Consider the following 27,382-nt stretch of genomic DNA (forward strand, 5'->3'; position numbering starts at 1 on the left):
TTAGTAAATTCACAGTTAACAGAAGAATGTAACCACTTTTTATCTAATCAGTCTCACATAGAATTGTTGAGAATGGCTATGCCATTTTTCAGAGATTACAGATTTCTTAAAAAAAGGTCAAGTGAAATTGTTTAGTTATGGTACCTTTCTGTAATAGTAAACGACATGAAAACCTACAATAAAATAAAGTTGTATACTGTATTCCAAAAGAATAGAAGATGAGGCAGGACAAAGAAAATACTAATTCGGTTCAGAGAGAAAACCATCATAAATATTATTAGTAATATCTCATTAGCTAATTCAGAACTATTACTCCAGAAGATGGTGGGTCTTGCAATGCTTTTTTTTTGTTATTACCACTAACTGAAGAATAGTTTATAATTTATTAGGTAAAAAATTTCAGTACAGTAAATACTATTGAAAATTTTTTTATTACTTTAAGATATGTTTCTAGTAGAGAAACATAGTGAATTTTTGGAATAAATTATTTATAAAAAAATTAAAACCAGTGTGTCGGTGCATTGACACACTACAGAAGTGAAACTTCTTTACGCAACATTATATGACTTATTAATGATACAAAATAACATACACACAATACAATTTTTTATTGATAAGAAATTTGAACTAGCAATGAAATACACATATAAAAAAAAGAATGCGCATATACGAATTAGCTGTGTATAAAGTAAGAACGAGTGTGTGTTTACACAACTCGCGTGTTAGTATCGATCTATCTATAGTTAGTATCGACACATACAACTAGTGTATGACGTTTTTTCGTGACACTCTTTTTATTTCAGTTGACTCCCCATCCTGAAGCCTGCATTAAGAAGCTTTGCTTCAATAATAATTATTTTAGATTTAAAATAAATCTTTTAATGAGACAAACTGCGTGAAATGGACAAACATAAGTTTTACAATTGCATAAATAAATCAAAATCAAAACAAAAAAATTAGTTTCATGAATTTCTATTGAGTTTCAACCAATGTTTTTTAGTTGAATAATGAGCAAAGAATATAAAGATTACTACTATTAAATCATTATCATAATAGAGAGAAAATTCACTTTACAACTGTTATTGACACCAATAGAGGGAAAAATATCTGAGAATACAATAAATATTATTTCATTGAAAAAACATTTAATATATGATCTGGAGCAGCATCAAATTTAAATAAAAACATTTTCAAATCTACAGATTTGAGTTTCTTCCTAAAAATTCTCAGGACATAAAATTAATGATAATTTTTACATAAAATTACTGAGAAAGAGGTTACATAATGTAATCACAAGCGTTACTTTTAAAAGTTTACAAAATGTTTGAATTAAGTATAAATATAATTAAATCAATATTAATCATAACAATTATTATTTTAATTTATAATAATATTTAAATTAATACTTACTTTTAATGAACTTGTAAAGCCTGGTTATTCAATGGGCCACTATCCAAATGGTATGGAATTACAATGGTGAGATACTGCAATGTGACCCAAGTAAATCCATAAATTAAATTCAAAACAATAAAACATACATACATAAGACAAAAAAAAAGGCCTCTGGCTTTACAATAGATCTATTTACTTAAGTTTATTACATTTACTGAAAGTCACTGCACTGAAGTTGGCTATTAAAATAAAACTATAAATCTTTCTGGTATAAAAAAAAGAACAAATTGACCTACCAAAAATGGTCTGATCTTAAATTTACTGGTCAGTCTGGCACAAGTGACTTTTAATCAATCAGACTTTAATGGATGTATATTTCTTCAGGTAAATGCAAGATAATCGGGGAAGTATCATCCTCATTATTAATAATCTATCAGAAAATTTTAGTCATGTTCTTGGTAATTTTTTTTATTACGCAGCACACATACATTGTATCCTGATAAAGAAGTGTTATTAAAATTAAACCTTATCAAACTTGGACACCATTTTAAAAAAGAACTGTTTCAATATTTTTACTTAAACAAAAACAAATGTTTTTATATTTAGATTACAGAAAGCAATCAGATAATGTTGATCTACCTGCACAAAATTAAATTTAAAGTTAAATTTTCACAAGAAAAAACCTACTTCATTTCTATAAATTTTGACTAGTTCGCTTTCATCCATAATTAGCATTAGAGGACAAACTTATTGTATACAAACAATACCAGGACTTTTCCTGGTATCTTTGAAAATCTTGGTGCCTAAGACAGCAACCTCTAAACGGTCAATCACAAAATCTATACAAACATTTACAAATGTACGAATAAGTTAACTGAAATCAAATAGGGTAAAAATCATAAATGCAATCTAGGATTGATAATCGATTCATAATCGAACAGTACCTTCTGTTTTCAGTACAAAGAATTCTGAATGAAAATGTCAGAAGTGATTTATAATGACAGAACTGTGGCAGCTTCTGTACAAGTTCAATCAACAGCCTGTAGTACATCACAAGATTCTCCTTTAGTGTTTTGGACAGGATACTTCACCCACTACTTTATGATGATACACAATCAATTATCATTTTAAAATTAAATCATGTTAATTTTAACTGTGTCTATTAATTAAACTGCTCTTTGATATGCTTACATGTGATAATGAGGCAGACTAGATCTCGGCTCAGGAAATTAAGAACAACCATGAGTCGATGTTCCCCAAAGTACTTCTATTAATGTTGGGTGAAATACCACTAAAAGTTGTTTTAATCTGTAACTTCCAGTTATCTCAACACAAAGGCACTTGCTAGAAATTTTAATTAACTCTGAGAAATAATAAGTGAAAATCACCATCTAAGGTTACTTTATAAAAATATTTCTAATGTGGCTCATAGTACTGGGAATTCCTTCTACAGTACAGATGTAGTCGTAGTCATCACTGGATGATACATTATTCTGTAGCGTGGTAAGTTCTATACTACTTGGCAAGTCACTATGAGTATTGTGATGTAAGGCCATTAATTTTTTGCAATGACTCAGTGAATGGTCTGTAATCAGTTAAGATAGATGCTCAATAAGTCCAACAGTTTAACCAACGTCCATTCATATATAAATTCCTTTGTACTGTTACATTATATTTAAATTTTATTAAATAAACCACCTAGTACAGAATATTGAATCAAATCTTACCTTAGTTTTATCTCAATATTCTGTTCTTGATGGTTTAATAGAATAAATATATATATAAAATCAGGGTTCACTCAAATTTTTAAAACGTGATTTTTCCTGACTCACTGACTATTTTCAGAATCTTTCCTGATTCTAAAAAACCATGATATACATGAAGTTTAATATTTTTCCAAACAACACTCAAAATAGTTTATAACTGAAAAGTTTATTTCAAAAACCCGTTATGTGCAATGATACTTATATGGAATGGAATGTAATGAATTTCTGAAATAGACAATTCAATTATGATTTTTCAACTCGGAAATTCAAAAACTGGTGATATTTACAATATCATCAATACAAAATTTCAATGTAATATGAAAAAATATCTCTCAATAGAAGTATTGTAACTTTATTCATTCAATCATTGATTCATCTGTGGTATAAATTGACCAGATATTGTTCAAGGAATCTGTCCTGAATTTTTTTGGTCAAATTCCTAATTTTATTATTCTGTCATTGTTAGCTGTTTCATTGCTGGCAAAATGAACAAATTTTAGAAGTATCTGAAATCAGTTCCAGTTACCACAAAGAATTGATGTATCCCAGCCAGTCAGAAATTTTGGGATATTTCACTATCCCCTTGTGTATTATTATGGGAAAAAATTTCCTCATTTCATTAGAAACGGTGTCAAACCCCTGGCTGTAGCGATAAGAATGTTTTCTTCAATTTTACATCATAAAATTTGTAACATTTCTGTTTGTTTTTGCTACAATAACGTTTAAAATTAAAAAAAAAATTTTATATACAGGTTATCATAAAAGAATGGTTCGGTTTTGAACATGGTTTAAATTAAAACAGAATTACTAACAGTTTATGTTTTTTATTTTTAAAATTTGCCATCTGAAACATTTTTTTACATAATTAATAAATTTCAATATGTGCGCCCTTAGTCGCTCGACAAATGTCCAAATGATACTCAACTTCTATCTAAACATTAGTTAACATTTCTTCGTTAATGGTTGTCATTGCTTCATCAATCCTGTTTTTTAAGTGGTTTAGGTTGTAAATATTTTGTGTATAAACAACGCTTTTGATGTACCCTCACAAGAAAAAATCACAAGGTGTCAGGTCTGGGACTCCTTGGAGGTCAAAGTATGGGTCCTTGCCGACCTATCCATCGATCTCCAAATTTTTCGTTCAAAGCGTCCGTGACCGATGCATTGAAGTGCGGGGGAGCACCATCTTGTTGGAAATGAAGTCGATGAATGTTTTCGAGTTCATCCGGCTGAGTAAAGCAATAATCTGTTAACACGTGAAGATCAAGATACGCAACTCCATTAATTGTTTTTTCAGCAAAGAAGAAAGGCCCTATTACACGATTTTTCATCACACCACACCAAACATTAACTTTAGGCAAATTGCGTTGTTTCTCAATAATTGCGTGTGGGTTTTCAGAGCCCCGTATTCGTGAATTGTGTCTGTTAATGCATACATTCACGTGGAATGTAGCTTCGTCTGTAAAAATTATATCGTCTAAAAATGATTCGTTTTCACTTATTCTGTCCGACATTTCAACAGCGAAATCGTAACGTTTTACACCATCATCAGGTTTCAATTCCTGCAGTATTTGAATTTTATAAGCATGTAATTTCAGTTTTTTATGTAAAACTCTGTGAACTGTAGATTTTGGAATACCTAATTGTAGCTATGGAATTATGGAATAGTAACTCGCTAAACTCACCGCAACAACGATACAAGAAATGACGTGGTTACAACTGCTGATAAACAAACCTTTGGGTTGGAGGCTTTCAGGGATACCAATATAACATCTAGAAATTTCCCTACAATCTTCCTATGAATTACTGAAACCGCACCATTATTTTATGATAACCTTGTATTTCAGTAATTGTTAAAGGAGGGGAAAATAGTACATAATAACAATGACACTGCCGAAATTATGGCAGAAGCTTTCAACAAACTTTTAAACTGCGAAGAACCAGGGAAACTTCTGAAAATCGACATAAACACACTCATAAAATCCAAACCAGAAAACATAAATCTCCCAACAGCCCAAGAAGTTGAGACTGCACTCAAGGAGCTGAAAAACTATAAAGCAAGCAGGGAAGATAAGGTTTTCGCAGAAATGTGGAAATATGCTGGCAACTCAACTCGGACATCCCTAACATCGCTCTATCAAAAATTTGGACGACAGAAAATTTGGGCCACTGGACAACTGTAATTCTCCCACTACACAAGAAAGGGGACAAGAACAATCCAGATAACTACAGAGGGATATCCCTATTGGACTGCGCATACAAAATTTTATCCAAAATCTTGTACAATAGAATCAAGGAACAACTGGAACATGAATTGGATGAATATCAAGGAGGCTTCAGGCCTTGGAGAAGCTGTTCAGAACAAATTATCATTTTAAAATTGATCATGGCATACTATAAAAAACAAAAATAAGCCTCTGTCTGTAACCTTTGTGGACTTTAAAAAAGCGTATGACTAAACATAGACCCTCAATGATAAATGTACTAAGAAGCTTCGGAATTCACCCAAAACTGATCAAGAAGATTAACAATTACAAAACACATTAACAAACACAAAATCCCAAGTTAAGTTTAGAGGGGAATTCTCTGAAACATTTATCATAAAAACTGGATTGAGACAAGGAGATAGCCTTTCACCACTGTTGTTCAACTGTGTCTTGGAATGTATAATGAGAAAATAGTTCAAAGTTAACCTGAAGAATATAAACCCCCCCCCTTGCAAATAAAACTTCAGTAAATGGCCAAGAGATTAAAATTGTAGATAAATTCATGTATTTTGGAGGAATCATAACATACAACCTCAATGAAAAACCAGCTAGGCATAACAGAATAAATAAACTGACTAGGGCGCAGCATCTTACCAAGAACACCTACAACAAAAAAAAGTCTCTCAATTGCAACAAAATTTAAACACTATAAGATAGTCACACAACCAGAAATTACATGTACAAGTGAGACCATCTTCAAAACAACCAATACTGCAGCAATAGACAAGATCCTCAAAATAGAAAGAAGGTTAGTCAGAATGTGCATAAACAAAAAATATTAAAAGAATGGACACTGGAGGCTCACTTCAAATGAAACAGTCTATAAAGGAATAGAACCAGTAACCAGCACAATAAAAAAGAAATGGATCTCATTCTTGGAACACCTAATCAGAACACCAGAAAATAGAATCATCAGGAAAATAATAGAAAAATTATGGAATAACAAAACTAACATAAAATTAATTTTAGAAATCAAAGAAGACATGAAGAAACTCGAAATTACAGTGCGAGATTTGAAGAACAAAACAGACAAAATTAAGAAACTTGAAGGCAAACAAACTACTAATGACTTCAAGAAAGAAAACCGTTTCAAACCAAGAAAGAAAGTTAAGATCTGAAAGAATGAAGAACTGGGCTAAAAGGAAACTGAAAACCGTCCTATAAAAATTGACTAAAGTGGTCTAATGTGGGCCATACAATTAAAAAAAAAAAAATAAATTCTTAAAGCTTCTTTATTCTTGGAGTACGTAGTATGATAGTTATATTTTTTTCTTTACCTCTGAACTGGATATGAAGAGGTAATTTGGCATCGTCAACTTCATGCCACTCATCTTCTGATAGCTAGCTCCATCTGTTCTATAGTTTCTTTTTTCCATTTCTAAACACTGTTCTGGAAGCATATTTCCATTATCCGGTGAAATGTCTGAAATGCTGTCAGGCTTGTATAGAGAAATATACTTTCTTCGTTGTCACTCAGCAGTATGGAAGTTCTTAATCACTCAGTTTCTTTTGTGTTGGTCTACATCAGGGGTTCTCAACTTTTTTGTGGTACGGGGTCATACATATTGCTATTTTATTTATTTTGTTATTTCAACTTTTTGTCATGGGCAAAAAGTTAAATAATAGGTGTACACATGCACCCTCGAAGCTATAAATAGCTTCGAGGGTGCATGTGTGCCCGCAAGGAGAAGGTTGCGAACCCTTGGTCTACATGATTTGAAGTTGCTACAACCAGAAAATCTTCAAACACTGTTTGAAGATGAACAATTTTGTAAAATGTTAATTTGTTTTTTTTTTTTAACTGTGAAATATTTAATAAACCATAACCAAAAAAAAAACTAACCTAATTCATAACTAAGAGAGATAGGATTCGATATAAAAAAAATAGGATATCTGATATGAAAGTTTTCATTTTATTTTTACTCATAACAAAATGTAATACAAATTTAGCATTTTATAACTGGTGTAAACTGACTAACTAAAAACACATTATACAAAAAACTTTCGAAAATAGTACGAAAAAATAATCTCCTGTTATACAACAAACAATAAATCTGTCACATAACAATTGGAGTTCATAAAATAGGAAAATGAAGCAACAGAAGCTAACAATGTGACTGCAATCTGCAATCATATTGTCTGATGTTACTTACAAGCCACATAAAATAAGAAAGCATTCACAACAGGCCAAGAAATATTAACAGTGTATATTGTAAAAGTGGGTTTTAGAAGCCAGCTTGGCCTGTATATAATGGAATCTTTAGTGCCGGCACATCTCATGGCTTTTACATAAATCTGAGTAATGCCCACATATCTCACGGCACCCCAACCCCGTAGGGGGAAGACACCCATTTGTGACGTTAGCAGTCGCCACACCACCCCCTCAGTTTCCAAGCCCTGAGGGGCTTTACCAGAGGTCGTCTTAAGACTTTCTAACCGATGCCACTGACATAAATGCCTCGGCAGACAGCTGCATCAGTAAAATACAAATCAAATTTCGCCTTCACATAGGCCTCAAACGGACATCTTCACATCCAACCTAACATGATTCCCTCAAACTAACGAAAACCGCAGAAGCGCAGACCCAGCACCTAGTCCAAATTTGACAGCACCGTTCATGACTGTGATTGGCCCAGAAAACGAACGAGTTGAAAGATAAATCAGTGTTACACTCATACCAATCAAAATTATGTTTTGTGCAACATAGAAATTCAGATCTACACCCAAGTAAGTCGACCAAATTAAGTCATCTAACAAGGGTAAGTAACTTTATTCCTGTCTGCGCAGGAGTCGGGGACAAACTTGGCACCCTCACCTGGTCTCATCATGGAGTCTTGTGCAGCATTACATTACCAAGTTACAATCAGGACCGCCACCAGTGGAATGAAGCCACATCCCCGGTCGCACAGGCTACCATACCCTGGTAGCGCGGCCACCCCTGCTAGCGGGACTGCCAAATCAAATCATAAACAATACCAATATAACCGTGGCATGATGCCAATGCACCTACTACCTCCGACCAGTCCAATGCCTAGGCCGGAATCCTAGCCACCTGGGATCCTGTCGTGATCTTACTTCATTCCTAAATTAGTAAACAGTGATCTTTTATAGAATAAAAAATTTCAGATTTATCCTTGGAATTTTAAGAAATGAAATTTATTTAATGTAGGTAGCAATTTAAAGATAATCAATGTTTGGCCGCTGAATTTTTTCCAGTACAACAATTTTAGTTCAATGAAATCTTGCTATAATGGTTTCAAAAAAACCGACAGTTTTTGTCACTATAATAAGATTGTAGAGAGAGTTAAATACAGACTTAAAAATCAATGCAAGTTTGATCTACTTTTTACAGTGAAGATAATCTTTAGAATTTTAATGTAAAAATAACTTAAATAAAATTTCCTATTATGGAAATAAAATCTGAACATATAGATAAGAAATTAGTTTGAATCATGTGATAGAAGATTTATTTTGTATTAAAATTTTAATGAAAAATTTTAATTATTTTATTAGCTGACAATCCAGGTAAATTCTGATACTGCTACCACATACAGTAAGTGTTTATCTTCTTTGAAAATGTATTTTGGCAGTCAATGTTATTGTGTGCATGCGAGTTTTCTGTGTTTGTTAACAAATTTTTTGAAACATTAGCTTTTTTGACATATAACCTTGTTATAATTTGGCCATCCAGTGACAACTTATATGGAGGCGGTTCAGAAAGTAACCTCCATTTGGGTATAAATAAAAAATCTGCATAGATAAAATTTTTTTATTTTAACAACTTAAAACTGCAGCTTTTACAAATTTACAAATACCTTCTTCATAAAATTCAGCCGCCTGGGTACCTAGCCAACCTTTCATGGCATTTTAAAGTTTGTCGTCATTGAAGTGCTGTGGCGCAAGCCAATTCTTCATGTGAGTGAAGAGATGAAAATCACTTAGTGTCAAGTCTGCGCTGTAAGGGAGATGATAAAAAATGCCTGATTGGAATTGATTCAGAAGTTCTTGAATTTTGCGAGTGCTGTTAGTATGAGTATTATAATGCAAAAAAAACAACATAATGGCTTGCCTAAGTATCACAGTAGGCTGCTGAAGTAACTGCATGCGTCACACAGCACTTTAATGATGACAATGAACTTCAGAATGCCGTGAAAGGTTGGCTATGTACCCAGACCGCTGAATTTTATGAAGAAGGTATTCGTAAATTAGTGAAACGCTATGACTAATCCTTGAATTTAAATGGCAACTGTTTTGCAAAGTAGTTAAAAGCTACAGTTTTAAGTTGTATGTAATAAAATATTTTTAACTACGCAGGTTTTTTATTTATAGCCAAATGGATGTTACTTTCTGAACTGCCCTCGAATGTTTTTTTAACGATAACGTGATAAACGAAAAAAAAAAATCAGTTTCAGTTGGGTTAATTTTGTAATGCACTTAAATTATTATCAAATGTTACAATTAAAAGTGAGAATATTATGGGATATTATAAAATATAGAAAAAGAAAAATTACTTTTATATTTTTGTAGCTGAATTTCATTTTCATTTTTTTATTTTTTAGGACTTTAAGTTCTGCAGTCTTAAGCACTTTCCCTTTAAGTCTATTTGAAAATACAATACTGAAAAAACTGATTTGAATTCAAAATAGTGTAAAGTAATATATTTTATTAGAATGCATACTACATTAACACGGATATCTGAAATAAGGGAAAAGATTAAGTCAATCTAAATTTTTGATATCGTTTTATGATTTTTTGCCTTTTTTATACATAGTACACAGCTATATGTAATTTTACAGAGCTAAATGTATTAGTACTTAAATAAGTACTAATAGTACTAAGTATTAGTACTTAAATAAGTACTAATAATACTAAGTATTAGTACTTAAATAAGTACTAATAGTACTAAGTATTAGTACTTAAATAAGTACTAATACATTTAGTAACAGAATAAATATTCTGTTCAGTTTATTACTAAGTACGTATACATAGTTAAACGCGTTTCTATATACCCCTTAAAAGAAAAATTTTTTTTAATACGTGATAATAGTTTTTTTGAGGAGGACATCGTACTATATTTGTTATAATTGTATCCGCATTATAGCGGGGTTGCACTGTTTTAAAATGAATCAAGTAATAAGTTAACTGAAAGTTCATTTTTTGTAATGAAAGTATGCTGATTGTTTGTAGAATTAGGAGTCCAGCTTTATCCAGTAAGCTCCTCACTCATTCAGTCATTTATTGGGCTTTTTGTATTCCCCAACAAAATTAATTTTAGGAGTTAAAGTTACTAGATGGGCTCCGGCTGTAAGCACATCTGCTTCTAACTAAACATATAAATGTCAAGGATACAATAATTTTATGGGTTTAATTATATTTATATATGTACGTCCTTAACACAGATCCAGTGGGTACCTAGCCAAAATCCACAGAAAATCTGGGAAAGTAGCAATCATAAAAAGCCCTTAATAGTAAAAAAGAAATAATTTGCCCGTAGAAGATCAGGAACAAGACAAACTAGTCACCTAGAAGAATGCTTCAAGAATATTATCAAATAGTGAGCAGGTTGCTCTTCTCAATCGTCAATTACTAGGAGATGAGGCATTTTTATTCAGGATGGGTGCAACACATTATTAATTTTGTGTTAAAAAATATATTTTACCTTGGTTTAATTAGATACTAAAGAACCACGTAGGATGGGTTCTGGAATTTTTTTTAAAAGAAAATTCCTTCTAGTTCCCTGAATTGTGTAATGTTTGTGTTCAGAAGTATCTAAGTAAACTTTTAACTGTTCCAGTAATGGTGGGTATTCACCGGAAAGTATTTTTTAATAATTAGACTTTTCATAAAATTTGCTCAACATTAAACAAAGAAAAAAAGATTGTAGTTTTAAAATGGATGTATTTGACAGGCATTATTATTTTTATTTAAACTGATAATTTGTGTGTCTTTCAAATGGTTGATATAAGAATTTTACTTAATTTTTTTTTGGGGGTTAAACATTTTGAAGACAAAAATCTAAAAAAAAAGAAAAACTCTTTTAGGGAGAATTAAAATTTCCTACTTTATTTTAAATGGTAGCAAAATTTGACGTTATGTAAAGAATACAGAAAGCATTTAATGCCTAACCCGGTGGGTTAGGCATGCTAACCCACCGGGTTGGTGTAGTGGTGAACACGTCTTCCCAAATCAGCTGATTTGGAAGTTGAGAGTTCTAGCATTCAAGTCCTAGTAAAGTCAGTTATTTTTACACAGATTTGAATACTAGATCGTGGATAACGGTGTTCTTTGGTGGTTGGTTTTCAATTAACCACACATCTCAGAAATGGTCGAACTGTAACTGTACATGAATACACTTCATTTATATATCATCCTCATTCACCTTTGAAGTATTATCTGAAAGGTAATTACTGGAGGCTAAACAGGAAAAAGAAAAGAAAAGGATTAAGACATGCTATGAAGTTAGAGGAAGTCTCATTTGATTGATAAAAATTGATTGTTTGAAAACATATCTTTTTTATTACTTTCTTCTGATAATATTGAAATTAAAGAAAATTAGCAATTTTTTTTGTGTGTTTTTATTGGTTGGTTCTAAAATTTTTTTTAATAGTTTATAAAATGATTTCCAATGCTTTTTTCCAGAATTTAGCAAGTACACTTTGCAAAATAACCAATCATTTTTTTGCAAGGGTTAGATAAATAAATAAAATGCAATTTAGATCATAAAAAAATATAATTGAACAAATTCTATAACATTGAATCGAAAATATAAATAAAATTATGTAATATTTTGCGGTGCTCCTATGAGGAAGTTATCTCCCCATGGCATTGAAGTGCACACTTGGGGAATCACTTGTTTATAATATTAAAATGCATGCAACTTTACATTATATATATATTGTCAAGTTATATATTTACATTCATTACCTGTATGTATGTGTCTTAATGTGTCTTATATCTCATGTACTTTATACATGTACGAGGTGTGATAAAAAAATACGGTGAATGAATTTTTATAGCGGCAACTGCCGACGCTATATCCATATGCTGTAATTTGTCCAATAGCATGATCAACTGAGACAGCCAGGGACAAGTTGTAACACGTTCCGGGTTACCAGTCAGCTGCCAGAGCCGCTAGAGTGAGGTTGTGTTTATCGTGTCTGTCGCGCAACATGGATTTTGAACAACGCATTAACATTAAGTTTTGTTTTAAGTTGCAAAAGAGTGCCAAAGAAGCTCATGAAATTTTAGAATCGGTGTACGGTGATAATGTGGTAACTCTAAAGACTGTGTACAAGTGGTATGACCGATTAAAAAACGGAAATGAGTCTGTTGAAGACAAGCAGCGTGCGGGACCTCAGTTGAAAATGTGCAAAAAGTGGAAAAAATGGTTTGTTCAAACAGGCGAATGACTATTCGAGAGCTATCGGAAGACCTTAACATCTCGTACAGATCCGTTCAAAGCATTTTAACTAATGAATTGCAAATTCGAGTTTCGAGAATTGCAGACGAGTGAGTGCAAAATTTGTTCCCAGACTTTTGAGTGATGAACAGAAGGAAAGTCTTGTGTCAATTTGCACGGAGTTGAAGGGTTGTCTTCATGCAGATCCGGACCTCATGGCCAAAATTGTAACTGGAGATGAAAGTTGGGTTTATGGCTATGATCCTGAGACCAAAATGCAGAGTTCCCAATGGAAAACCAGTTCATCTCCTCGCCCTAAAAAGGCACATCAGTCAAAATCCAACATCAAGGTCATGCTCGTTGTTTTTTTCGATAGTGAGGGCATAGTGCGATCAGAGTTCGTTCCAAGGGGAACAACTGTAAACTCTGAATTTTATAAGGGTGTACTGCAACGTTTGCGAAACGACGTACGAAGAAAGCGACCAGAAAAATGGACCAATGGCTTCCTTCTTCACCACGACAATGCGCCATGTCACACCTCGCTTCTCATTCGTGAGTTTTTGGCCGAAAAAAGTGTTCCTGTCTGTCCACATCCGCCATACTCGCCAGATTTAGCACCATGCGACTTTTGGCTCTTCCCAAAAATTAAAACTGTGCTTAAAGGAAAACGTTTTGACAACATTGCTGTCATTGAGAGGGCCACGACCGAGCAGCTGAAAGCCCTTCCGAAAGACGCCTTCCAGAAATGCCTCCAGTCATGGAGTCAACATTTGGATAAGTGCATTGCTAGTCAAGGACAGTACTTTGAAGGAGATTAAATCAAATTCTATGTAACCTTATTACTTTTTTTAATAAAAAATTATTCACCGTATTTTTTTATCACACCTCGTATATGTGTACTGAAACATTATCTATTTTAATACTTCCTTGCTGTGACAAATTCAAGTCTGCAGTTTTAAGTGCCATTATATTGACTTTCTCATTCATTAGTTTGTTAGCATCCTAATATTAAAAGTAGCAGCTAGCCGTGTTAACATTATTTCTAAATAAAAACAATTGCATCTTATTTGAACTTGAAACTGAATATTGCAGGTGATGCAATCACCTGCATTCTTTTAATACCAATGCCGTGTATAAATACCAATGCATCTTTTGCAATAGTTTGGAAATGTACACTGATATCTAGCATTTTGAAAATAAAAATAATGAAATTATTACTGAATGTTGCAAGTTCCTTGCTTTTTATTAGGGTATTGCATTTATTTGCCTATGTGAATTATTAAAAACATTGTTTTTAACAGTTTTGTAAAATATATTACCCTATTTCAATAACATACTAAAATAATTTTTTTTTTTACAGATAGGGTACCATCATAACAACAGCATTTATTTTTCATAAATCACTGTTTGTTGATGTAAGTGTTTTATTGTTTTAATTCACAACTTTAGTATTATTTTTACTGTTATTATTATTATTACTTTTACGTTAAAGTGCCTTAGGTAAGATAATCACAAAACACCGAGTTGGTCTAGTGGTGAACTTGTCACACACATCAACTGATTTTGAAGTCAAGAGTTCTAAGATTCAAATCCTAATTAAGGCAGGTATTTTTATACAGATTTGAATACTGGATCATGGATATCGGTGTTCTTTGGTGGTTGGGTTTCAATTAACACCACACATCTCAGGAATGGTTGACCTGAGTCTGAGCAAGATACATAGTTCATTTACATTCATATTTATTATACTCTGAAGTAACACCTTTCGGTGGTTCCAGAGGCTAAACATTTAAAGAAAGTAAGAACGGTAAGATAGTCACAGACACCACTATTTGTATAAGTAATAGATTTGTAATCATTTCATTTGAATTATATTGGATCATCATGAACAAGAGATTAAATTTCATTAATTTATTGGTTTGTTGATGTTTGTGTTTAAATATTTAAAAAAAATTGTCTTATACCCGGTTTCAACAATAAGCATTTTTTTTTTCTTTTTAACTTCCTTGTACGAAGTAAAGGAAGTATTGTGATCGTAAAAAATTTCAGTTTTTCAGATTTCAACAGAAATATCCACTTTGACCATCCCTGAATCCATTTTGACAAATTTCGGTGTGACATTGTACATACATATGTATCTCACATAACTCAAAAACGATTAGCCATAGGATGTTGAAATTTTGGATTTAGGACTATTGTAACATCTGGTTATGCACCTCCCATTTTGATTGCAATTGACTGGACAAAAAGTGTTTGAATTTGAATTTTTGACTTTTTCTTAATTGTAGTAATAAGCCCTCATTGAGAACATTTCAATGATATATCATAAGTGGTACTTATTTTCATTGGTTTCAGAGCTATAGCCAAATAAAAGTTTAATTAATGAAATATTTGGATCTTACAAGGGGAAGGCTTATCTCCCTTTTTTTTTTAACTTTTTTTTTTTTAATTTAAATATATTGATTTATTAATAATTATTAACCCCTGATTGTAAACAAATTTTATGATAAATTTTTTTTTTTTTTTTTTGTCTTCAGTCATTTGACTGGTTTGATGCAGCTCCAAGATACCCTATCTAGTGCTAGTCGTTTCATTTCAGTATACCCTCTACATCCTACATCCCTAACAATTTGTTTTACATATTCCAAACGTGGCCTGCCTACACAATTTTTTCCTTCTACCTGTCCCTCCAATATTAAAGCGACTATTCCAGGATGCCTTAGTATGTAGCCTATAAGTCTGTCTCTTCTTTTAACTATATTTTTCCAAATGCTCCTTTCTTCATCTATTTGTCGCAATACCTCTTCATTTAAATAATAGTAATTCAATAAAAAAATTTAAAAAATAGAAGTCATTAATGAAATAAAATTTTATTTACTTTTCATTTAAAAAAAAAAATGTGTATATGTAATTTAATAGGCATACAAGGAACTTATGTTTTATCCACATCAGATTGTTTAGTTCTACTATTATGTGTATTGTACAGGGCGTTTCATAATGTTCTTCTGAGTTTCGAAAATTCATTAACAAAAAGCTATTTCATTCATAAGAATAAAACAAGTACTGTACGAAAGAGTACTTCAAATAGGTTTTTCCACATATACTAGGCAGTTAGTAAACTATTTGCTCGTTAGGCGTCAACAGTAGAGAAAACGGTTGCCATGGGAAGCAAGAAGTCGTTTTGTGTGTTAGAATTTCACTTGTCAAAGTCAGTGCAAATTTCTGTGCAACGTGCGTTTCGGTTGAAATTTCATAAGGGGCCACCAAGTGACAATTCAATTCGTGCATGGTATAAATAATTCAGTGAAAGTGGTTGCTTCTGCAAGCGAAAATCAACTGGTCGTCCATCAACCTCAGAGGTCAATGTCAAACGTGTGCGTGCACGTTTCATTCGCAGCCCGTCAAAATCGACTGCGGCTGCAGGCAGAGAATTAGGAATTCCGAAAACAACAGTGTGGAGAGTTCTCCGTAAACATTTATTATGCAAACCGTACCGTCTTCAATTAATCCATAGTCTTTTTGTTGGAGATAAAACACATAGGCTCGGTTTTTGTTTAGTTACAGGAAAAGATGTTGTTAGATGAAGGTTTTCTAAACAAGATAATTTTCAGCGATGAAGCTACTTTCCATATTAGCTGCAAAGTAAACCGTCATAACGTGTGAGTTTGGGGAACTGAAAACCCACACGCTTATGTGGAACACATTCAGGATTCTCCGAAAGTAAATGTGTTTTGTGCGATCTCTCGTGAGGTAGTGTATGGGCTGTTCTTTTTTATGGAAACGACAGTAACCGGCATGATATACCTGGATATGTTACAATTATGGCTTATGCCTCAGCTACTCAACGACTTCATTTTCCAGCAAAATGGTTGTCCTGCCCATTTTCATAACAAGGTTTGACAGTACCTTAACACAACATTACCTCGGCACTGGATAGGACGTGCATCTGAAGAAGACCAACACATTATGCTGTAACCACCAAGATCATCAGACCTCACGCCATGTGATTTCTTTCTCTGGGGATACATGAAAGGTAAGGTGTTTATCCCACCAATGCTGCACGATATCGCTGAGCGAAAGGATTGCATAATCAACGCAATCAACTCTTATCGAAAATGACATGTTAGAACGAGTTTGGCAAGAGCTAGACTTTCGTGTTGATGTGTGCCGTGTCACCAGAGGAGCACATATTGAACATTTATAGATTTTAACAAAAACTGTTTGAGTCCCTGCATCACCTTGTACATCTTTCATTTAGGGAAGTGAAATACTTTTTTTGTACTGAATTTTTGTAACTCCTAAGAACATTATGAAACACCCTGTATTAATGACAGATTGTCTTTTGTCCCTTGTTCTTATTATTATTTATCAATAATTTAATTTGGAATCTTGACCATTTATTGGTAACCATTTTCACTGGTAACACAACTGTATCTAGCATGAAGATAATTATTTTAAGGATTTGAAAATTGTTTGTTAAAAGTTTAAACATTATACATTTAATAGATTGTACTTTAAACATGGATAAAACTGTCCCATTGTGCTTCTCAGGTAGATGTAATATTTGTTACTTCTCTATAAAGTACCGTAACTCTCAGATGAAATCTGAGTTACCTTGCCCAGACAGGAAACTGATAATTATAACTTTCTAAAGCCACGGTCTTAGTCTTAAGGAATCAGCCCTCACATTAGCCTCCTGCTTGACTGTGTGCTGTGCACTCAGTGCAATTCTACGTCATTAATGGATGAAAGGTCTAAAATTGCTTATGGCAATTCCAGACTAGTATAGACCCAAACTGGTTTGTACTGAGAGCTTTAGTGCTTCCTGACAATCTGAACATAAAATTACACATCTATTAATATAACTCTTGCCATCGCCTAGCTATTGGCAAGTGCATCCATTTGCTGATAAAATCAGCAAATATATGCCTGAAAGACTACTGTATTTCTCCAAAGCTCAAAACAAGATATTTTGTAAGCAAAAAAAAATACAGAATAAATAAAAAAGAATGATTACTAAGGAAGATAAGAATGAAAATTTTATTACAGTAATAATGTTATAATCTTCAGCTAAATTCTATGTATGTAAAATTTGTATCTAGTAGAAATGAAAGGACTATTAATTAGTAGGTACTAATGTTCTAAGATCAACAAAAATTGAAATTGGTAATATGGTAAAATTGGTAACAGTTCTTTTTTTAAAAATGTATGATACCTTCAGAAAATAATTACAATACAGATTAAAGTAGAGGTTCAGACCTTCTTGCCATCCAGAGAGCCCATACCTTGTTATTTGAGACTTTTTGTCATTCCAGGTATTCTTAGGTTTCTTAAATTCCTTCAATAACAAAAAAAATTGTGATATTAACTTTTTAACCAACTTCATTTTTAAGTATAAAAACCTGAAGAATGTAGAAAAAAGTTAGGAATCCTTGTCACAATCAAGGTCTTTATAATTACTTATTTCCTCCACCCTTCAAAATATAAAAGTTATTTTGATGTTCTAAACATTCTTTTCAAAACTTCTACTTCTAGAGCAAGTAAAAATCTCAATGATCATGATCATATATATATATATATATATACACACACACACATAGGGTCACTCCTTTTCCTAATAATCTTCAATTATAGCAAATTTAATTGACTTCATAATTAGCATGATATGAATATTTAAAAAAAATCAATTATTGTTGAAATCTAGGTATATAAAATTAAACTTCTACTTACATATTACCATCAATATGATCTTTCCATGCCATAATCCACTTTGTAGTACTTCTATTAGTTAATTTTGTTATATGATACAAACAATACCTGTTTTAATAATTTGTAAGGGAAGTTACATCATAAATCACGTTAAAATATATTGTAACATGATATTTATGATATGGCACTCTTATCCATAGAAATTGAAAAGTTTCCCTCCTTTGTAAAATAAATTACAAAAATTGTATTTTGCACTTATTTGGTCGTATGATATTTTTCTGGAAATAATACCTACCATTTATATGTGTAATGGTAGAACATAATCAACATAGTACTACTTGTGCTAGATTAGGAGTATACAATTATTTATAAGAAGAAAATTTAGCAACAGCTCACCTTTACAACAGGTGCCAATAAACATGATAATTTAAGTTAAATGAGTGACCTTTTTCAATTCACAGAAAACCATACCAGATCAAGTTCTCTCATTGCCAATCCTTAGTATCCGATGAAATATAAACTGAACTGAAAATTATGTTTGTCTTCCTAATATCAGAAATTTTTTGAGATTATTTACGTGGTTGTTGTATTTGTGAAAGACATCAATTAGTATTGTTAATCAAATTGTATATATTGATGCTAAGTTATTATGTGTCAGCTTGCTACATTATACTACCCTTACTACACTATAATACTTTACTAAACTATACCTATACTATACTCTTACTCAACTGTATGTATCTACTTATCCCATGTATTTCCTAACCCCCTTAATTTGGCCTGGGAAAATCTTTAAGGGCTAGAGTGAACTCTTTATATAGTTGTGGTGTAGGTTTACATGAATGATTTGATTTCTTCTATCTACTTTCATTTCTTTATCCACTCTCTTGAGAATATTGTAAGTAACTCTTCCTATCCCCAAGAATAAACTTAACATGCTAGAAGACTTTTCTGACATCTTCAATCTTCAGTAATGCATGAAGTATGGTAATAAGTTTTCCTGAAGGGTAATACTTACAAGCTCCACTCAGATATTTTTATCTGAGCATTCAGCATTACATTCTGAATGCTGAGCACATTCAGGATGTCAAAAGGTTCACCATTTAAAAGAGTTTTGGCAGCTCGTAATAACAGCAGTCATTCTTCAAATACTCTTGCACTCTCCTGTCCAAGATCTCTGTTCTCCTCAGGTTTACTGTAGGATGTTATTTCCTCAATTCATATTTTAATTTCCTTATTCACAGCAGTGTTATGCAGCCATCCATGGTACATACAAGCTGAGAAATAGAGAAAATTTACCATGCTCCAGTTTTTTAATTTAAGCCATGGTTTTATTTATAAAATCAGTCTATTACTCTTTTCAACTTAGAAAATTAGTGTGTCTGTACAGTTTCCATAGGAAATAAGATGCCTTGAATGAATTTTCTTCCTGCTTGGACCTCCTATCATCTACGTCAGAAGTTGGACTTCTATCATCTAAGCAGTTACGTTTAGTGCCATATGCTTCTCTCACTCTGGTAAACAAGGTGGATGTTTTCTTTTTGTTCTTCCTCCACTTGTGGAGATCCTATTTGATCCCTTTGTATTTCTTTCAGTACTTTTTTCTTTTGCACCCAATGAATGTTCCATTATTAGCCAGAGTCAAAGTGGCTGGATAGGCAGTAATGTGCAGCATTAGACCTCAGCAGAGCAAACTCATAAACAGTTCTAATCTTCCGAACAGAAGGGATTCATCATTCTCAGTCCATATCCAGCTTCTCACCAAATAAAAATTTAAAAGAGAATAAGATAACACGTTTATTTTAGTTTATCATTATCTACCGTTTCCTTTGAAATATTGCTGAAGAACAGTTAGTTCAGTGTCATTAGGCATTCAAGAAGGGAGTGTTGGGAAACATGTCACCACTAATCCATTTACCAATTTTTGTATAGCTATTTATTATAAAAGTGTTAAAAAACTACATTTTGGTATTCATTTTTCTTTAGTTTAATAGATTGAACATTCCTTAAATAAAAAGAATGTTATATATTTAATATTTATTCATTTATATTATTATTATTTTAAATTAAACTACTATAAACCACCTAGTACTGACAGTTGAGATAAGACCTTACTTTTATCATGATAGTACTTTTACAGGATCCTGCATCCTCAATCATGATTGAATTCTTTTTATTAAATTACACATTAAAATAAATATATTAAAAATATTGATATATTAATAATATTATTAATATTGATATTATTGCTGCATCATTAAAATAAAATCATGGTTTGTGCACATGGTACAGCACAGTCACAGTGCTGTAACAAACATTACATCATGTGGTTTTATATTAATAATGCAGCATATTGTAACATTTTAATATTATTAGTATTTTTATTTTAATGTTCAATTTAATAATATGGATTCAATCATGACTGAGGTGCCTTATCACAATTGTTTATACTAAGTGGTTTGTTAGTAGAATTTAAAATATATAATTAAACTGTACAGAGAAATAAGATGAATCTTAAAAAGATTAATTTCAATAAAATAATAGTATATTAATATTATATATACTCATATTATATATATTATATTTGTAAGTTTATTTTTCTACATATCACACAGCATTCATTTGTGTATTTTTTTTATTTTAATAACATAAAACCAAAAGAAGAAAATTAGTACGTCATAGAATTTCAATTATTTAGGTACAATTTTTTTCAGTAGATAACAAACTATAACTGTTGCAGTTTGTTCATTATTTCTCATTTATGTTACGCTAACCAGTGTTTTTCTTTTCATTTATTTGTTCCTATTCCTACTCATTGTTAGGCTTTACAGTGCTGTAATACTACTTAATCTTTTAATTGACTATAAAGGATAGAATGAGTTAGAAGGCTTATACATTGTAATATTTCAGATTGTTGAATATTAAGAAGGATAGGGAATGAAAAATGCCTGGTTCAAAATATTTGGAGCGCATAAGATTTTACGGCCTTCAATTTTTAAAAAATAATTGTTTTAATAGTAGAAATCTTTTTTTGTTAATTGAAAGAAGCTAGAAGTTCATGGCCAAATTGTAATTCTAAGAATTTTTTACTCTTGAACATAAGTGGTTTGGGAAGAATGTTTAAAATATTTTAATTTTTTTGTAATTGAAGAGAATTAGATGTCTGGTAGAAGGAAAGTATGTCTGAAATGAAATTTTTTACTTCATTATTGAGTTTTTTACTTGTATTTAAAGAAAGAATGTATTTTTGAACTTTAATATTTTTAATTTAATTAATTGAAGGCAACTAGAAAGCCTGGGAGGCACGGAGCCCAAAGTTTGTTACCTTAGGTGTTTACTTCTCCTGGAAGCGTAGAGTACATTTTAAAAAATGAATAAAACATTTTTATTTTTGTTAATTTGGCTATATAGCCTGGAATCAATGAAGTTTTTGTAGGGCAGTGCAAAATACACAAAATTTGATTTTGGTTGCTTAGACAGTTGGAAGTTAATTTGCAACGCTTGTACATTTAATTCTACATGAAAGTTATTAATTACAGAATGATTTGCCTCTTTCATGAACATCAGTGGAGAATCTCTCAGCATTATGAAGCTGCATGTGATGTTTTTATGAGTAGTTTTTATTATTGGCTTTTTTTTTATAGAAAAAAATTAATTCATTTAACACACAATAAATAAAAGTTCAAAATTTTGTTAAAGCTATATATTTTTTTTACTTTCATTCACATAAATTTTCTACAGAACAATCTTTCTCATTTTAATTATATTAGTTTTGTACTATATAAGATTTATTTGTATATTAGCTGCATAAGATTTGTTAATAACTTGTCTCATTCTCTATAAATGTGATTGCTAATAATTTGTAAGTGTTCAGATAAAGTTATGTCAGTTAGTAATTTTATTCTTAGGTTACTTTTTCTGTTACAGAACAGGTCACAGAATTAGAGGCTAGATGCAAGCAACTAGAAACTGATAATGCTGCTATGGTACAACATAACCTTTCAGCTCAACTCCTGGAAGCAGAGCTTCGTAATCAACTTGTAAATAGTGTCTCTCATGATCAGTATTCACAATTAAAAACAAATATGTTATCTACTGAAAAATACCTGGTTAGTAAAGTAAAATACTGCTATTTTGTTGTTTACTAACAATTAAGCATTTAATCTTATTCAGAGATAGATTTACTTATGGTGAAATCAACTTTTTTCAGTACAGAATTTTTATTTTATAATTGAGAAAAGATTCAAGTAAACAAATTTCCTGAAGCAGTTAAATTGCTAATTACTGCTCTCATTATACTGCATTGCTTTTGAAAGTAGAATATCTAACACAATATTCATTGCGTGTTAGTTGTTTGAGGTATTTATTTACCTCAGTTTATCTTGTTGAAAATGTAACAGGTGTCTCACTTTAGATTCTATTTATGTTAATTTGAAGGTGAAATTTTATTATACATTGGCTGTTAAGATTATGATTTCAGATATGAAGCCTTTTTTAATTTTATTTTTTTGTAAACAAGTATACACAGTTTGTCTGAAAAGTTTTCAAACTAAATTTCTGTAGTCAATACACGTAGCGGCATCTCTTGGACAACCAAGGAACTATGTAGTACGATGTCAAGTGTGTGTACAAAATTTAATCACGTTTCATCACTCCAGTCTCAAATTATATTGACTGTGACATTGAACAGGGAAGTGCAGTAAAATTTTGTGTTCGACCTCAAAAATCTTTGGTTGAATCTTATTCTATGTTACAGTAAGCATTCGGTGATGAAGCCACATCTTGTACTACAACATACACTTACTGGAAGCGGTTTAAAGATGGTAGATAGTCGTTGGATGATGATGAATGAAGTGGGAGGCCGTCAACAGCTGTTCATGATGAAAATGTTGCAAAAGTGCATGCACAACGGGTCAAACTGTCCCAACTGGTCAAACCATGAATTCTAAATTCAATTTGGAAGTAATAAAATGTCTGATGTGTCACATTTGTCAAATGCAGCCCGAGTACCGGGATCCAGGCAGTTGGACTCTCTTGCACAACAATGTCTTAGCACACATGGCAACAGTTTTAACACATTATTTCGTCACAAACCAAAATACCATCTTATCCAACCCAACTTGGCTCCAGCAGACTATTTTTTACTCCTGAAACTCAAATTGAAGATGAAAGGCCCCTTTTTCGATGACATTCCGGCCACCCAAAAGGCTTGCACTGAGCAGTTGAAGGCAATCCCACAAAGTGATTTCTCCAGAGCAGTTGACAGGCTCTACTGGTACTGAAACAAGTGTATAACTATAGAAGGGTTCTATCTAGAGGGCTGATGTGAGTAAATTTGTTTATCTTTAAATCTGTATTTGTATTTTGATTTCAGACATACTGTGTATATTAATTGTTAATATTTATTTTATTGATGAGTGCATTGTTAAAATATATTCATGTTATACTGTATAATATGCTATACTGATTAGTTTATAATATAGTCTAACATTCACATCTTCAGAAATGTTACTTGAACTGCAGCTGCTGGATTTATTACAGGCTGAACTGAAAGCTGAAAAGTCTAAACTTTTGGAAGAAGTAGAAATTGCACTACAACAGGTGAAAGCTTTAGAAGGCATACTAAAAGCGCATGATTTTCAACATGATGCACTTCAGCGTCAGATTCTAGAGTTAAGTGCTGTAAGCGATGACAAAGCTACCATAGGCAAGTATTTACAATATGATTTTTTTGGGAATTTTTAAATTATCTCCTACTATTTTTATTTTATTTTTCTGTAGTCTGCTGTAATTGATTACTGTGTTTTAACAATGATAATCTGTAAGAAAACGCTTATCTGTTATTAAATTGAAAATAAATCAACAATTCTTATAATCTATGACTGTTAGCAGTGAGAATATTCATTTTCACCAGATCAAATTTTAAATTAATGGATATATTTCATCTTATTGCTTTTTTCATTTAATTTTTTGGTTATTTGCAATGATGTTTAGTTTTGCTAATTTTGGAATTAAGAATACCATAGTGTTTTATATATTTCTGTAAGTCATGTACAGGAAACAATGTACATGACCTGTAGGTCATCTAATATCTTTTTGAAACAAAATCACAATTCAATGTTTTCTTTTTGTTTTAGTGATCAAATGCAAAAACTTGTTAAAAGTACAAATTCTGATTCCAAAACCTGTCTTCAGTGAATGGAACAAAAGCATGTATTTCATTAAATTCATTATGAGACTATATGACACTTAATATTTACTTAATTTCGTATTATATGAAAAAATTTATTGAATTGTGTACAATTTTTGTTAGAGATTATGTTATTTTAGTTAAGGATCCAGTTTCTTGGTTTAAATCTTTTTTTTTATATTGCAGTTAGAGTTATACATATATATATATATATATATATATTGCAGGTCGATTAACTAGAGAGTTGTCTATGGTTTATCAGCATGAAACAGCATCAAATGACACAGTTATAAAACAGCAAGCAAAACTAGCTTGTGTTTTATTATTGTGTTTTTGTATGTGTGTTTATACAAATATATGATAAAAATTGCCACTCTCTGTGGCAGAGTAGAGCATCTTGGTCCCCCAGGTTCAAATCCCAGTTAGGCATGACATTTTTCATACGCTACAAAATTCCATTTCCATATCCCACATACACTAGCCTCAGGTTTGTATTTTTCTAAGAATCAGGTGTGTATTTAAATGGATTTATTTTGTTATTAATTTACTTGAATTTTTTCCAGATTATTAACTGATGTCATACATGATTTACATCACCGTTATCTTGGTAGTATACCTCTGGTAACTATGGACACAACAGGAAATGTTATAATACATCTTCAACAAGAGTGCCAAAAGCTTAAAGACTCATTGTTTGAAAAGTATGTTTTAACTTCAAAAGAATTAGTCAGAGCGCAAATAAGAGACAATGATGATGTTGATGACGAATCTAAAAAGAAAATTCCTTACAACTGTAGGTTACAGGTATGTTTCAACTAATTCAATATTGTGTATTTGTAAATTTGTTTGTAAATTACATTGATTCAGTATTTAATTGTTGATTAAACTCATTGTGCGTGTATTCATTAAAGTTTATATATGATATTATTAATTATATATATATATATATGGTACGTATAAGTATATGATACTTATGATACGTTTATGAACTTTGGCTAAGAAAAGAAGATAAATGACTTTGAGTGTTATAATATAACTAGAAGTTATGAAAACATAATAATAAACATTTTCCATATTCAGTTTAACTTCATCAGAAACATTTTGTAGAACATTTAGTTAATGAATGCTTATTAAAGTATGGATGTTTATTACAACAAATATTTGGTAATCAGAGGAATTTGGTTATACAATAAACCTTAAATATAAATTTTATTTTTATTTCTAGTTGTTATATAAAAAATTATGTTTTAATACTAACAAAACAATTCTGCAATAGAACTAATTATTTTAAAACTTTTCTTAACTTTTCTTTACATAGTGAAAACATATTCTACACAAGTGCAGTTAACGAGCCAGTGATGAAAATGTTAGGAACTGCTTTTAAAACCCAGTAACATAGATTTTTATGGTTTTACCTTAGTATTGGATAAAATAATTTTAACTCCAATTTAATAATTAATATCTGTTAGATTATTATTGTAATATTTTTGTACAACTATTTTTATTTATTTTACGTTATTTGATATTGGAAGTTTAATATTTGGTTGAAATTTATAAGAAGATTTACTTTGTGTGTACATATAAGTAATTTTTTTTATATTGTAATGTCATAAAGTAAAAAAAGTAAATTAAATGATATACCGTTTTACAGTTGAAACAGTAGGTATGTTTATCTGAACATCAGAGAGTTGGTGTATATAAGAATTAGCACCTATTACGATTATTCATATAAGTATTGCTCATTTGAATTCAGAGCATTCCATCAGTCAAATTGTTCTTAGAAGATAGGAACTTATTCTATTAGTTATTTAAATATCAGTCATATTATCTGTATAAATAAAAATGTAAATGTTCGTTTAATCACTAATTTTGTCACTAAATTTCTCTAATCACCGATTTTGAATGGCCTGCCATAACTTACATAGAGTTTTACAGTAGGCTTCTGCATTTCTGGTTATTCCATGTGGCATGAAATCAATCAGCAGTTTGCCAAACAGATCCCAAAAGACTATGGCCATCAGTCTGCATCCAAATAGCTGTGGTTTGACCCTTTGTTGGTCTGGTTGGTGATTGAGGATAATGCCATTCACTTGACTGCCGTTTTCTTTCTGGCATGTAATACGACATCCATGTTTCATCACCGGCAACAATTAAGGAACTCATCACTTTTTTCTGTTTGGTGGATCAAAAATACCAAAGCAGATTCCATTCAGATTCTTTTGTGATGTTCCGTTAAGACATGTGGCACCCAACATGCACAAACCTTTCTGAAGCCTAAATGGTCTTGAACTATGCGACTGACAACAGCTCTTGAAACATCAGGAAAAAGAAGGGTTAGGTTGGAAATCATTGAGCAACAATCTTTTTTGATTTCATTGACGCATTTCAACAAATTCTCTGTGATTATTGAGGGCTTCCCTCAAACGTTCTTCATTATGCACATTAATTCTGTTATTTCTAAACTTTTCACACCATCTTCAGATATTTCTTTCATTCATTACATTATCACTGTATACAGCAACCAATTGCCTATGAATTTCAGCTGGCTTAACATTTAGATGGTTTAAAAAACATATGACTCCATGTATTTAGTAGGTGGCAACATAGATTTTCCTATTCATTTTATAATGTAATAATTCACATGTAATCAAAGATATTG

General features: G+C 31.5%; 2 protein-coding genes across 3 annotated transcripts in view; both read left to right on the top strand.

The window, feature by feature from the left end:
- The window catches only part of LOC142327937 (uncharacterized), a 53,913-nt gene extending 31,326 nt beyond the window's left edge, over nt 1–22,587 (top strand). Inside the window, exons 6-7 of the mRNA XM_075371328.1 lie at nt 14,185–14,239; nt 22,461–22,587. Coding sequence (XP_075227443.1) covers nt 14,185–14,223 — 39 coding nt within the window. The 3' untranslated portion in view covers nt 14,224–14,239; nt 22,461–22,587. The remainder of the gene's footprint in view (nt 1–14,184; nt 14,240–22,460) is intronic.
- Nucleotides 22,588–24,114: 1,527 nt separating this feature from the next.
- Nucleotides 24,115–27,382, top strand: part of LOC142327936 (uncharacterized) — a 66,490-nt gene continuing 63,222 nt past the window's right edge. For both annotated transcript variants that reach the window (XM_075371327.1, XM_075371326.1), the window contains exons 1-2: nt 24,115–24,240; nt 25,287–25,527. In XM_075371327.1, coding sequence (XP_075227442.1) covers nt 25,351–25,527 — 177 coding nt within the window. In that variant the 5' untranslated portion in view covers nt 24,115–24,240; nt 25,287–25,350. The remainder of the gene's footprint in view (nt 24,241–25,286; nt 25,528–27,382) is intronic.

This window comes from Lycorma delicatula, chromosome 7, assembly GCF_047948215.1.
Source record: "Lycorma delicatula isolate Av1 chromosome 7, ASM4794821v1, whole genome shotgun sequence".
Lineage (NCBI taxonomy): Eukaryota > Metazoa > Arthropoda > Insecta > Hemiptera > Fulgoridae > Lycorma > Lycorma delicatula.